Source organism: Bos javanicus, chromosome 18 (genome assembly GCF_032452875.1).
Source record: "Bos javanicus breed banteng chromosome 18, ARS-OSU_banteng_1.0, whole genome shotgun sequence".
Classification (NCBI taxonomy): Eukaryota; Metazoa; Chordata; class Mammalia; order Artiodactyla; family Bovidae; genus Bos; species Bos javanicus.
The window spans coordinates 15,250,374-15,263,660 of record NC_083885.1 but is presented as its reverse complement, the minus strand read 5'-3'; the positions used below and the strand labels follow the sequence as shown (position 1 = coordinate 15,263,660).

Sequence of the window (13,287 nt, the reverse complement as noted above, 5' to 3'; positions counted from 1 at the left end):
ATACATCTATTCTTATCAGGTATATTGGCCTGTAATTTCCTTTTCTTGTAATATCCTTGTCTGATTTTGGTATCAGGGTAGGACTTATAAAATGAGTTTAGAAGTATTCCCTCCTCTTATATTTTTTGGTAGAGTTTGAGAAAGATTGATACCAATTTTTTAATGATTGGTAAAATTCACCAGTGAAGCCATTTGGTTCTTGACTTTTGTTTTTTGGGATATTTTTGATTACTAGTAATTAGTCTGTTCAGATTTCCTATTTCTTCATGATTTGGTCATATCTAGTTGTTACAATTCTAGGAATTAATTCATTTCCTCTAGGTTGTCCAGTTTGTTGGCAATAAATTCCTCTTTCTCTCTCTCTTTTTTGGTGAGTCTGAGAAGTGAAAAATGAAAATGTTAGTTGCTCAGTCATGTCTGACTCTTTGCGATCCCATGGACTGTAGCCCACCTGGCTACTCTGTCCATGGACAAGAATACTCTCTCCAGGCAAGAATACTGGAGTGGGTAGCCATTCCCTTCTCCAGGACATCTCCCCAACCCAGGGATCAAACCCGGGTCTCCTGCATGCAGATTCTTTACCATCTGAGTCACCTTATCTGTAAAGTTTGTTTCCAGTTTTATCAAGATATAATTGACAGGTAACATTGTTTTTGTTTAAGGTATAAACATAATTGTTGATATATTACACACTGCAAAATGATTCCACAGTAAGTTTAGTTAATTATACCACCTCACATAGTTACAGTTTCTTTTCTTGTGATAAGAACTCTCAAGATCTCCTCACTTAACAGCTTTCATATATATAATACTGCATTGTTAACTACAGTCAGCATGCAGTACATTATATCCTCAGGACTTTTATTTTATAGCTGGAAGTTTGTACCCTTGGACCACCTTAACCAGTTTCCCCAAACCCTCCCCCTCCCCACCTCTGGCAACCACTAATTTGTTCTCTAAACAAACCACTCATTTGTTCCTATGAGTTCTGGGTGATTTTTTTAATAGATTCTACTTATAACTGAGATCATACAGTAAGTGTTTTTCTATGTCTGATTTATTTCACTCTGCATAATATTGTCAAATTCCATGTTGTTGCAAATGGCAGAATTTCTTTCTTTTTTATGGCTGAATAATATTCTGTTGTGTATATATAACACATTAAAAAATTATTCATCTGTTGATGGACACTTGACTATTGTAAATAATGCTGCAGTGAATATGGGGGTGCAGATATCTCTTCAAGGTAGTGATTTGGGTTTGGGATATATACCCAGAAGTGGAATTGCTAGATCGCATGATAGTCCTATTTTTAATTTTTTGAGGCAACACCACACTGTTTTGCACAGTGGCTGCGCCAGTTTGCACTCCCAGCAACAGTACACAGAGGTTGCCTTTTCTCCACACCCTCAGTGACACTTGTTAGCTCTTGTTTTTTGGATGGCATTCATCTTAACAGGAATAAAATGATATCTCATTGTGGTTTCGATTTGCATGGTGGCCATTTCTGTGGTTTTTCACTCCACTGGGGCAACAGGAGAATTTTTCTCTATAACCTCTGTCGGGAATCTCAGTGGCTCTCTACAGAAGATGGGAAGTGGATTGGTTGGACCTACATGTTTGCACACTGCTCCTTCTGACCATCTTTCTGGATTGACATCAGACTGTAACACTGTGGTACTGTGAAAAATGGTAGAGATCGTGAGCAATCGGCCTCAAACTTCCCTGCTCACTGGAGCTAATTCCAGAGCTTCTGGACCAGCTTTCTGTAGCTTGAGCAGTTAAGAGAACTGCTCAGAAAGAGCAGTTAAGAGAACCAGTTAAACAGAACCTGATTCTGTTCTGTGATTCAGGATCAATGAACAGCCTTTGGGACAATACCTGTGACACTACAGCAGGAGACAGTCATTGCCAAGGTCTGTTTCCCAGCCAGGAGCAGAGCTTGTGTTAGTCCAGCCTCTTCCTGACCAGGAGATCTTACATAAGTTCCTTGATCTTGTTGATTGGTCTTGCATAAGCTCATCAATTGAAAAGTGGAGATTAATAATATCTACCTCCTAGGAATGTTGGTTGAATTAAAATATGAAATATTTAAATATTTCACTTGAAACATAACTAGTGTGACCGAGGAACTAAAGTTTAAATTTTGTTAGTTTTTAATTAAATAAAAAGCTGATATGATTAAATTATTAAAAACCATAAAGTATATTTAGAATCTGGTGGCTCAGAGGCTAAAGCATCTGCCTGCAGTGCAGGAGACCCGGCTTCAATTCCTGGGTTGGGAAGATCCCCTGGAGAAGGAAATGGCAACCCACTCCAGTATTCTTGCCTGGAGAATCCCATGGACAGAGGAGCCTGGCGGGCTACGGTCCATAGGGTCGCAAAGAGTCAGACACAACTGAGCGACTTCACTTACTTAGATATTTAGAACAACTTCAACATGTTAATTTGCTTTTCAAAAACTATCAATTTCATGCAATCTAAATACAAATAAAAGGTTTCCCAGGTGGCTCAGTGGTAAAGAATCCGCCAATTCATGAGATCTAAATATATCTAAAGTACTTCTGATGAAACTTTAGTGTCTGAATTGAGATGTGCTATAAATGTAAAATGCACACTGGACTTCAAAGGCAATATAATAAAAATAATCGGAAATATCTCACAAATATTTTTATTTGAGTAACCTATTAAAATGATTTTGATATATTTCGCTAAATAAAATTATTATTAAGATTAAGTTTTAGAAAATACTTTGAGATGAATGAAAATGAGAACACAACATGCTAAAACTTTCGGGGTTCATCTAAACTAGAAATGAAACTTGTAGCTGCGAACCCTTATGTGTTCAAAAGATTTAATAATCTAACGTTCCACCTTAAGAAGCTAGAAAAAGAAAAGCAAGTTAAACTCAAAGCAAGTAGAAAGAGGGAAATACGAAAGATTAGAGCAGAAGTAATTGAAACAGAAAACAGAGAAACAGTAGAGAAAATCAGTGAAAAGAAGTTGGTTCTTTGAAAAGATGAATCAGTTGACAAATCCTTAGCTATCTTGAACTAGAGAGAAAGAGAGAAGACTCAATTACTAAAATGAATGAAATGAAAAAATAAAATAAAATAAATGGAATGAAAGAGGGGACATCACTACCAGCCTTACCAAAATTAAAAAAAAGATTATAAGAGAATATTATGAAAACTTATATGCCAGTAGATTAGATAATATAGATAAAATGGAAATTCCCTAAAAGGCACAAACATCTGAAAACTGGCTCAAAAAGGAACAGAAAATCTGAATAGACTTATAATAAGTAAAACAGTCAAACTAGTATAAAGACTACCCATAAAAAAATCCTAGGCCCATATGGCTATCAAATGTCTAAAGAGTTAACACCAATCCGTCACAAAATGTTTAAAATTAGAAGAGAAAGAAACATTTTCTCACTCATTTTAGAAGACCAAACTTATCCTCATCCCCAAACCAGGCAGACCTCACTTCCTATGATGAAACTACAGTACAATATCCCTTATGAATATAGATGTAAATATTCTCAATAAAATATTAATAAACTGAGCAACATATAAAAAGGATTATACACATCACAAACTGGGATTTGTTCCAATAAAGCAAAGTTGGTTTAACATAAGAAAATCAATCAATGTAATATGTCATATTAAAAGAATAAAGGATGATATCACCTGATCATTTTAGTAGCTGCAGAAAAAGCACGTGACAAAATTGAACACCTTTTCATGATGAAAACACTAAGCAAATTAAATATAGAACTTCCTTAGCTTGATAAAGGCCACCTATGAAAATCCCCCAGGTAATAATAAACTTAATGGTAAAAGGTTGAATGCTTTCCTTTTAAGATCAGGAACTAGACAAGGATGTTTATTATTGCCATTTCTATTAAACATTATACTTGTGGTTCTAACCAGGGCAATTGGGCAAGAAAATAAATAAAAGGTATCCAGATTGGAGAGGAAGAAGTAAGATTCTATTCACAGATGACTTGATTTTGTATATCGCAAATCCTAAGGAGGGTAAAGAGAAACTATTAGAACTAATAAATGAGTTCAGCAATGTTGCAGGATCTAAGATGTAAAAATCAATTGTATTTCCATACATTAGCAATCAACATTCTATAAATAAAATTAAGAAAATCATTTCACTTACAGTAACATTGGAAAGAATAAAGTACTTAGAAATGAATTTAACCAAAGATGTATAAACTTTATATTCTGAAAACTATGAAACATTGTTGAAAGAAGTTAAAGATGACATAAGTAAATGGAAAGACATCCCATAGGTTGGAAAACTTAATGTTATTAAGATGACAATACTCTCCAAAATGATCTATATGTTCAATGTAGTCTTGTCAGACTTATAGCTGACTTTTTTGCAGAAATTAATAATCTAAAATTCAGATGGAAATTTTTGGGACCCAGGAGAGCAAAAACAATCTTGAAAAAGAGGAACAAAAAAAAAAAAGAAGAAGATGAACAAAGTTGGAGGACACACATTTCCTGACTTAAAAATCTACTACTAAGCTACGTAAATAAAAAATGTGTTATGATGTAAGGATGGGCAGAGATATCAATGTGATGCAATTAAGAGTCTAGACTTAAACCCTTTTATTTGTGGTCAATAGATTTTTGAGAACAGTGCCATGACAGTTCAGTGGGGAAAGAGTAGTCTTTGCAATAAATGATACTGGGACACCATGCTTGAGATCCACATAAAAGTTGAAGCCCCACCTCATTCTATAAATAAAAGTTAACTCAAATGGTCATAGACCTAAATGTCAGAGCTAAAACTATAAAATTGTTAGAAGATAGTGTAGGAGTAAATTATATCTGACTCAAAAAGCACAAGATAGAAAAGTTGATAAATTTAGATTTCATCAAAATTAAAAAATCTTTATGCTTCAAAGGACACCATCATGAAAATGAAATGACAGCCCACAGATGGGAGAAAATATTTTCAAATCATTTATCTGATAAAGGACTTGTACCTAGGGTGTATAAAGAACACTTACAACTTAATGAGAAAGATAAATTTGAATAAACATTTGTCTAATGAGGATTTTTAAATGGCCAGTAAGCATATGAAAAGATTTTTAACATCATTAGTCAAGAGAGAAATGTAAATCAAAACTAAAATGAGATACTATTTCCGACCCATTGGATTAACTAAAATAAAAAGTAAAAATGGCAGACAAGTGTTGGCTAGGATTTAGAGAAACTGGAACTCTCAGACATTGCTGGTGGGATTGTAAAGTTATGCATCCACTTTAGAAAACAATTTGGTAGTTTCTATAATGTTAAACATGGAGTTATCATAAGACCAGCAATTTCACTTCTAGGTATATTCTCAAGAATTGAAAACACAAGTCAACACAAAAACTTGTACATAAATGTCCTTAGCAGCATTATGCATAAATAGCCAAAAAGTAGGAACAACACCAATGTTTACTATCTGATTAACAGGTAAACAAAATGTGGTAGGTATATTGTCCTTATAATTGGATTATTATTCAGCCATGAAAAGGAATCAAGTATCGATATATGGATGAACCCTGAAGAAATTATGCTGAGTGAAAGAAGTCAGATGCAAAAGGTCACATATGTATTTATGATTCCATTTATATGAAATTCCTAGAACAGGCAAATCTACAGAGATAGAAAATACATAGGAGTTGTAAGTAAGGAGGATGGAGAATGACTGCTGATGAGTATGTTTTTTTTTTCCTGAAGTGATGAAAATGTTCTAAAACTAGAGTGGTAAACTATCTACTGAAAAACCACTGAATTGTATACTTTAAAATGGTAATTTTATGATCATATCTTTATTATTTATATTTCAATAATGCTTTTATGAAAATTAAGTTCACCTATTTCTTTTTACTTTTTTAATGTGGCTATTAGAATTTTTTGAATTACGTATGTAGCTCACATTATATTTCTATTGGACAGTGTTATTCTAAATCTTATAAAGAAGGCCTGAAGATTTTTAATCATAATTTTCTGAACCTATCTGAGGAGTTTCACAACCCCATTGTAACATAAGTAGCAATAAAATCTTCTATTGGGAGAAATAGTGCCTGATATATTTGCTTCACAAGCTGTAAAATCTTTAATGCATTATTATATCATTTGATCTTTACACCTTCCCAGGAGGAAGGCAGGAAGAGGTTATTATTCTCATTTTACAGATGGAGACACCGAGATTTCTGGAATGGGAAAGTACTCATCTAGGGCTACAGACCCTGGTAATGGACCCCTGGACTGCAGGCCCTGACCTCAGGTCTCCAGGTCCTTTGTTCTATAAGCCTTCCATCTGCCCTCAACCCCTCCCCACCTTCGAATTTGTCTGCCACAAGCAGCAAGAATTATTCCAGTCTTCCTCAGGGCCTCCAAGCTGATATGAAAGACTTAAGAGAAGCATGTCAAGTCCATTATCTCCATTCCGTGGGTCACAGCTGTCACTGCAAAATGGCAGGATGGCATTTGGCAGCTCTGATCTCCTTGACCAGACTACTGCAGATTTGGTCCCACACTTGAGATTCTGATTTAACTGGTCAGGACTGGGGCCTGGGTGTTAAGACTTTCGAGGGCTCCCCTGATGATGCTAGCCAAGGTTTGGAACCACCACCCCAAGCCAATGGTCTCAAACAAGCAGCTCATGGGCCCAGTCTACATCCCAGATATGTTGTGTTTGATTCCCACACATGATAAGTATGTGTTTAAATTGGATTCAGTTGTCAACATTTAAAAGCATGGAGTTTTTACTTAAACTTGAATTTCTGGGATCCCTTGAGAACTGAGGAACTCTAGTGACTGGACCTACATTTCTGTGTGGTGGCCAGTGGCTGGAGCTGAGCAGTGGCTGCCCTTTTATACATGGCAGGAGTTTTCCGGGTCTCATAGTTCACAGCACTCCTTATTGTCTCACACTAGCCCGCATCGTTTATTTTCACTATCCATCCATCCCTGAAGGGCTGCCCTGTAGGGCTTTCCCTCGGAGGCTTGGAAACTGAGGCCTATTGACAAATAAGTGGGGGAGCTCAGACCTTCCTAGTTGTTGATTAAGCTAAGCAAACTTCTTTTTCTTTCCCAGCCTGAGAACATACTGTGTGTCAATCAGACAGGACACCAAATTAAGATCATTGACTTTGGGCTGGCCAGAAGGTAAGGGAGTTGTATTTTGGTACTTTAACAGAACTGCTTGGGGACTCTTGATAGCTCTCTTGGATATGGTTACCCACAACTCAGCCAGTTTTTGAATTTTGAAGACTAATATGAGCAAGCTGTCTTATAAGGTTGGTGGCCTTCACAAAAACTGTGTAGACAGGCCTTGTTACTACAACAGGGGGCAGCTTTATGCTGCAGGCTCTGTTTCTCCTTAAAAGGCTGTAGAGTTCTAGGTTCATCCACCTCACTAGAACTGACTCAAATGTTACTTTTTATAGTACTCTTGCCTGGAAAATCCCATGGATGGAGGAGCCTGGGAGGCTGCAGTCCATGGGGTCGCTGATGGTTGGACACGACTGAGCGACTTCACTTTCACTTTTCACTTTCATGCATTGGAGAAGGAAATGGCCACCCACTCCAGTGTTCTTGCCTGGAGAATCCCAGGGACGGGGGAGCCTGGTGGGCTGCCGTCTATGGGGTCACACAGAGTTGGACACGACTGAAGTGACTTAGCAGCAGTAGGAGCAGCATGATTGAGTAATGTTCCATTACTTAGCAACTGAACAACAACAAAATATTCCATTGTGTATACATACCACAGCTTCCTTATCCATTCATCTGTCGATGGACATCTAGGTCACTTCCATGTCCTGGCTAGTGTAAATAGTGCTGCAATGAATATTGGGGTACATGAATCTTTTTGAATTGTGGTTTTCTCAGGGTATATGCCCAGTAGTGGGATTGCTGGGTCATATGGTGGTTTTATTCCCAGTTTTTTTTAAGGAATTTCCATAGTGTTCTCCATTGTGGCTGTATCAATTTACATTCCCATCAGCAGTACAAGAGGGTTCCCTTTTCTTCACATCCTGTCCAGCATGTATTGTTTTTTGATGATGGCCATTCTGAGCAGTGTGATAGCCTGTTCTACAAAATGAAATAGGTCAGAAAGAGAAAAATGAATATTGTATATTAACACAAATATATGGAATATAGAAAAATGGTAGTGATGATTTGCAAGGCAGTAATAGAGACACAGACATAAAGAACAGACTTGTGGGCACAACAGGGAAAGGAGAAGGTGGAACGATTTGAGAATAGCACGAAACACATATATTACCACATACAAAATAGATAGCTAGTGGGAAGTTGCTATAGAACACAGGGAGCTCAACCCAGTGCTCTGGGACAACCCAGAGGGCTGGGATAGTGTGGTGGGAGGGAGATTCAACAGGGAGAGGACATACGTGTATACTTACAGCTGATTTACGTTGTTATATGGCAGAAACCAACACAACACTGTAATTATCCTCCAACTAAAAGTAAAATTTAAGAAAAGAATTAACTATACTTCCATCCACTTGTGTGAGCAGAGGGGAGTGTTAGTTAAAGGAGGTCACTGAATGGGGTGCTGGGCAGCTCATTTCTATTCATTCCCCAGGTCTCCTGGGGCCAGGATGTGTGATACATTCATTAGCAACTCTGCCTTCCAGAAAATGGCGAGGTTAGACAGGAAAGTGTGTGACTGTGCAGGATGGTGCCATGGATAAGAGGTTCTGGGCGCTCAGGACTGGGCTCAGTCTTGGTAAAATGGTGATATAATGCAGGGACTGTTGATCTGGGCAGCTATGAAGTTTAAATGAGATACTACATCGCCAGTGCAGAACCATCCTGTGAGGGTGGTTAGGTTCCCAAGTTGTAGTGCATACAGTGAACATTATATATAATTAAAGAAAACTTTAAGTCCCTTAGAATGCAAGCCTAGTGAAGTATAGATAGCTTTACTGTTGGATCCTGTCCTGTGTCATGTGTGATAAACACCATGCCTCTGCACGGCTCTTGTCCATGGCATGCATACCCAATGGGGTGGCTGTAGCAGACCCTTGGCATTGGGGAGGACATCCACCGTCTATAGTGCTTCCCTGGTGGCTCAGATGGTAAAAAATCTGCCTGCACAACAAAATTTTGTAAAGCAATTATCCTTCAATTTAAAAATAAGCAAAAGAGAAAAGTTCAAACCCGCCCCCCGCCACACACACACACACAAATATCTGCCTGCAATGCAGGAAACCTGGGTTCAATCCCTGGGTCAGGAAGATCCCTTGGGGAAAAGAATGGCAATCCACTCCAGTATTCTTGCCTGGAGAATCCCATGGACAGAGGAGCCTGGTGGGCTACAGTCCATTGGGGTTGCAAAGAGTCAGACATGACTGAGCTACAGTCCATTGGGGTTGCAAAGAGTCAGACATGACTGAGCGACTTTCCACAGTCTATAAAGATGGAAATAAATGTGTGCTCATCCTCCATGCTTCCTCCAGAATTCTGTTTCTACCAGGAAATGACATGTCTCTGAGAATCGCATACTTTCTAGATGGGTCTTCACACCACAGCTGAATAATCAAATCTTGAAATTTTCTCAAATGATCATTTTCCACAAAGAAGTTGTTTTCTCACTTTATGAGCCTTGCAGCATCTTCCACTCTCTCCACAAGGGGAGAAAGGAGACTCTTATCTCCATGGAGGCAGAGCTGCTTGCCTGAGTTCAGCCTCTGGTGTCCAGCACCTGCCTCCCAGAGGTGGCATTCAAGACCACAGTGGTGGTCTTCCTAGGTCACTGCTCCACTGGTTGAAGTGGTCGATGTTATCTCTGTGTAGGTGTGAAAGGTGCATTTTCAGTGTTCCACATGATGGATGGGAGGCCAAGTGTGGGGTTGTTAGAGTAACAGCAGAGGGAAGTTCTTATCATCCCACTCTACCTTCAGGATCCTCATTACACAGTGTATTGTATTTCATTAACAATACCAAGCCCCCCAACCCAAAACCTTAAAAATCACACTCAACCCATAATGTAAAAAAAAAAAATCGCTTAATATTTTTCCAAGTAATGTTGTATAAAATTGGGATGCATCCTGTACACTTGCGTATCTTATGCACTGGGGCATGCTTCTCAACCTAGTTTTCATGTCTCTGCCTGCTCCACAAAGAGCCTTTTTAACTATTTCTTTCCTAATCCCCAGGTTCCATCTTCATGATGCCACAGGTGTACTGTGTATCTGTTTATGTACTGTGGCCCTTTGGAAAGCCACAGGCCATTGTAATAGCTGAGACTTTCTTTGCCCCACCCCCACCAGAACCGGTGTTCCCTCGTGGCTCAGACAGCATAGTCTGCTTGCAATGCGGGAGACCCAGGTTCGATCCTTGTGTCAGGACAATTCCCTGGAGAAGGGCATGGCAACCCACTCTTGCCTGGTGAAATGACAAGGGAGCCTGACAGGCTATAGTCCACGGGGTCACAAAGAGTCGGACACAACTGAGCGACAAACAATTTCAGTTTCACTTTTCCACAAGAACCACTGTTCCCTCACTGCGGGACAATATGTTCTTCACTGAGACTGCACACGCTAGCGTGTATGCAGGACCCTCCCAAATGTCAGATGACCAATTGCCAAATGAGGATTTACAGTGACACACTGTGGATTCAGAGCAAGAAGTAACCACCTGAGGTCCCTGGAGTCTGAGAAGGCTTTTCTGAACAGCCAGGAGAGAGGAATGGACCAAGTTTTGTTACCTGCAGGCGATAGTGCTGGTAAACGTTTAACAGCCCGCTGCAGCTGGAGCGGGAGAGGGGATGGGACTGATCTGTAACCTTTGCTAACTTTGGCTGATTTCAAGCTGCCAATATGACATCACTGAGTACAGAGCTGAGAGGAGATGTGCACAGCTGGCCTTTACGCACTTGTGACAACTGGCTCCAGCACGACTCTGCGTGGAAGGGAGGCAAGAGGGCTGGTGTGACTCGGGGGCTGAGAATAGGATGTGCTGTGCATGTGAGCAGGCTGACCTGGGGAAGGCAGGAGCTGCAGGTGGGCCAGTGGGTGCTGAGGGCACGTGCAGAGCACTGGAGAAGCGTAGGTGTCAGAAAACACGGTGCTCAGGAAATGGCCCTCAGGGGAGCTGGGCCCACAGGTTCATGGGTTCTGGCTGTGAGATGAAAGGAAAACATCAAAAACATCCTCAGCAGTCTGGCAAACCGGTCACTCAGCCAAAGGATTATTTGGCAAATTGGCCTGCTTACTGGGCAGTGTGATTTTAAGAGGAGGGACCTCTGGGCGGGGGCGGGGGGGGGGAACTACGTGTGTTGAGAGAGTATGCCTTATGCTCCAGAATAGTTTAAATGTTTGTAAAGAGGGAGGAAATGACAAAATTTCCCCCAACAAGAACTGTAGAAAGTACAGTTGTATTTCTGGGTGGAGCTGTGAGAAGGCTCTGAGATTGTGAGTGGAGGTATGGCCCTCAGTAGAGAGAGGCCATACAAATCTTCAGAGGCTCTGACATCCAGCAAGAGGGACCAGTTTTAACAGCAGGCTGGGTGGTAAGAGTCATCAGTGGGTCTAAATAAGGACATATCAAAGGGTTGAGGATGGAGACAAATGGGAAATAGCTTGTTTAAGCTTGGTCTCCAGAATTTTGCGTGCAGGGATGTGCCTCCTGACTCCCAGTCTTGGGCTCAGATTGGAATCTAAGCACATTTAATCAGATCCTTTGTCAGGGCAAGGAGGTGCTTGTCCCAAACCTTATGGACTGTGACTGCATATGTGACCTTATGATTACAGAGGGCCTTGCTCTGGGAATTTGGAAAGGGAATCTTAGATACTTTGACCCAACTTTGGGGTGGATGGATTGGTTAACTATTGCCACAGTATTGTTGTATAACGAGTCACACCCATATACACTCCTTGCTGTATAACAAGTCACAGTGACTTAAAACAATTCTTTTCCTCCGCACATTTTTGAGTCAGCTGGGGAATTAGTTTGATGGACCCAACTTACACTAGCTCATGATAAGGAATCTTGTAAGCCAGTTGTTAAACATGACCATTATTAAAAATTAAATTGTATAAATGTACAATTAAAGAAATTATATTGAAACAAAGATATCACAATATTTATTTTCATCTTTGGTTGTTCTGGGTCTTCGTGGCTGAATGCGGCCTTCCTCTAGTTGCAGAGTTGGGTCCACGGTCTAGTGGCGCTTGGGCTTCTCACTGTGTTGGCTTCTTTTGTTGCAGAGCACCAGCTCTAGGGTGCAGAAGCTTCAGTAACTGCAGCACGTGGGCTCAGGATTGCAGCTTGTGGGACCCAGAGCATGGGCTGAGTAGCTGTGGCATATGGGCTTAGTTGCTGCGTGGCATGTGGAATCTTCCCAGACCAGGGATCAAACTGCAGGGTCCCCTGCATGGGTAGGCAGATTCTTATCCACTGTACCACCAGGGAAGTCCAAGATATTACATGCTAAAACCTTAATAATTTCTAATTATTTTACTACATTTCACTATTATTTATGCTCATGAGGTTATTTATGCCTCTTGTTATTATTGTGTGCTATGGCCTATCTCTTCTCAACTCTATTCAGTGACATCCTCATAGAACTTTAAAATCAGGCATGGTGAAATCAATTTCAATTGATTTCAATTGAAATCAAAAAAATCAATTTTTAAAAAAAAATCAGATGGCTGGTTGTTAAACTTTTACCCACACACCACTGGTAGGGAGTTTCTGATCTAGGCTGAGTTGAACTGGGCTTGGATGCAGGTCAGTGAGGACAGGTCTTTTCCAGGTGTCTCTCATTCTCTTCCCATGGTGATGGCTGAGGAGCAGGAGGGCACAGTCCTACAGCCTAGCTTGGAATTGGCCCACTATCACTTCCACCCACATACCACTAGCCAAAGCAACTCACGTGGCCAAGCTCAGCATCAATGGGATGGGGTAAAATATGCCATCTCTAGTGGAAGGAACTACAAAGTCACGTGATACAAGATGTGGATGTGGGGCAGATGAAGCAGCAGAAATAAGAATGCATCCTAGGAAAGCGGTGTCCAGGGGCTGAGAGCCTGGGCTTTCTGTCCCCAAGAGGAAGGCTGCTCCTCTCAGTTTGGCTGCTTGGCTCTGAGGCTCCAGGCAGGTGCCAGTGCAGGGGAGGAACAGGCTGCTGGAGGAAGGCTTTCACTTTCTTCCCCTCCCTGGCTTCCTGCCACAACTCAGCCACCAAGGTGACCTTTGGTGCACTTTCGCTGGATAGGTGTGGGCTGTGTTGGCTCAA

The 13,287-nt window shown here is 40.5% G+C and overlaps 1 protein-coding gene across 5 annotated transcripts in view; it reads left to right on the top strand.

Annotated features, from left to right (window-relative positions):
- The window catches only part of MYLK3 (myosin light chain kinase 3), a 125,822-nt gene that overhangs the window by 101,476 nt on the left and 11,059 nt on the right, over positions 1-13,287 (top strand). For all 5 annotated transcript variants that reach the window (XM_061385891.1, XM_061385892.1, XM_061385894.1 and 2 more), the window contains exon 9: positions 7,117-7,187. In XM_061385891.1, coding sequence (XP_061241875.1) covers positions 7,117-7,187 — 71 coding nt within the window. The remainder of the gene's footprint in view (positions 1-7,116; positions 7,188-13,287) is intronic.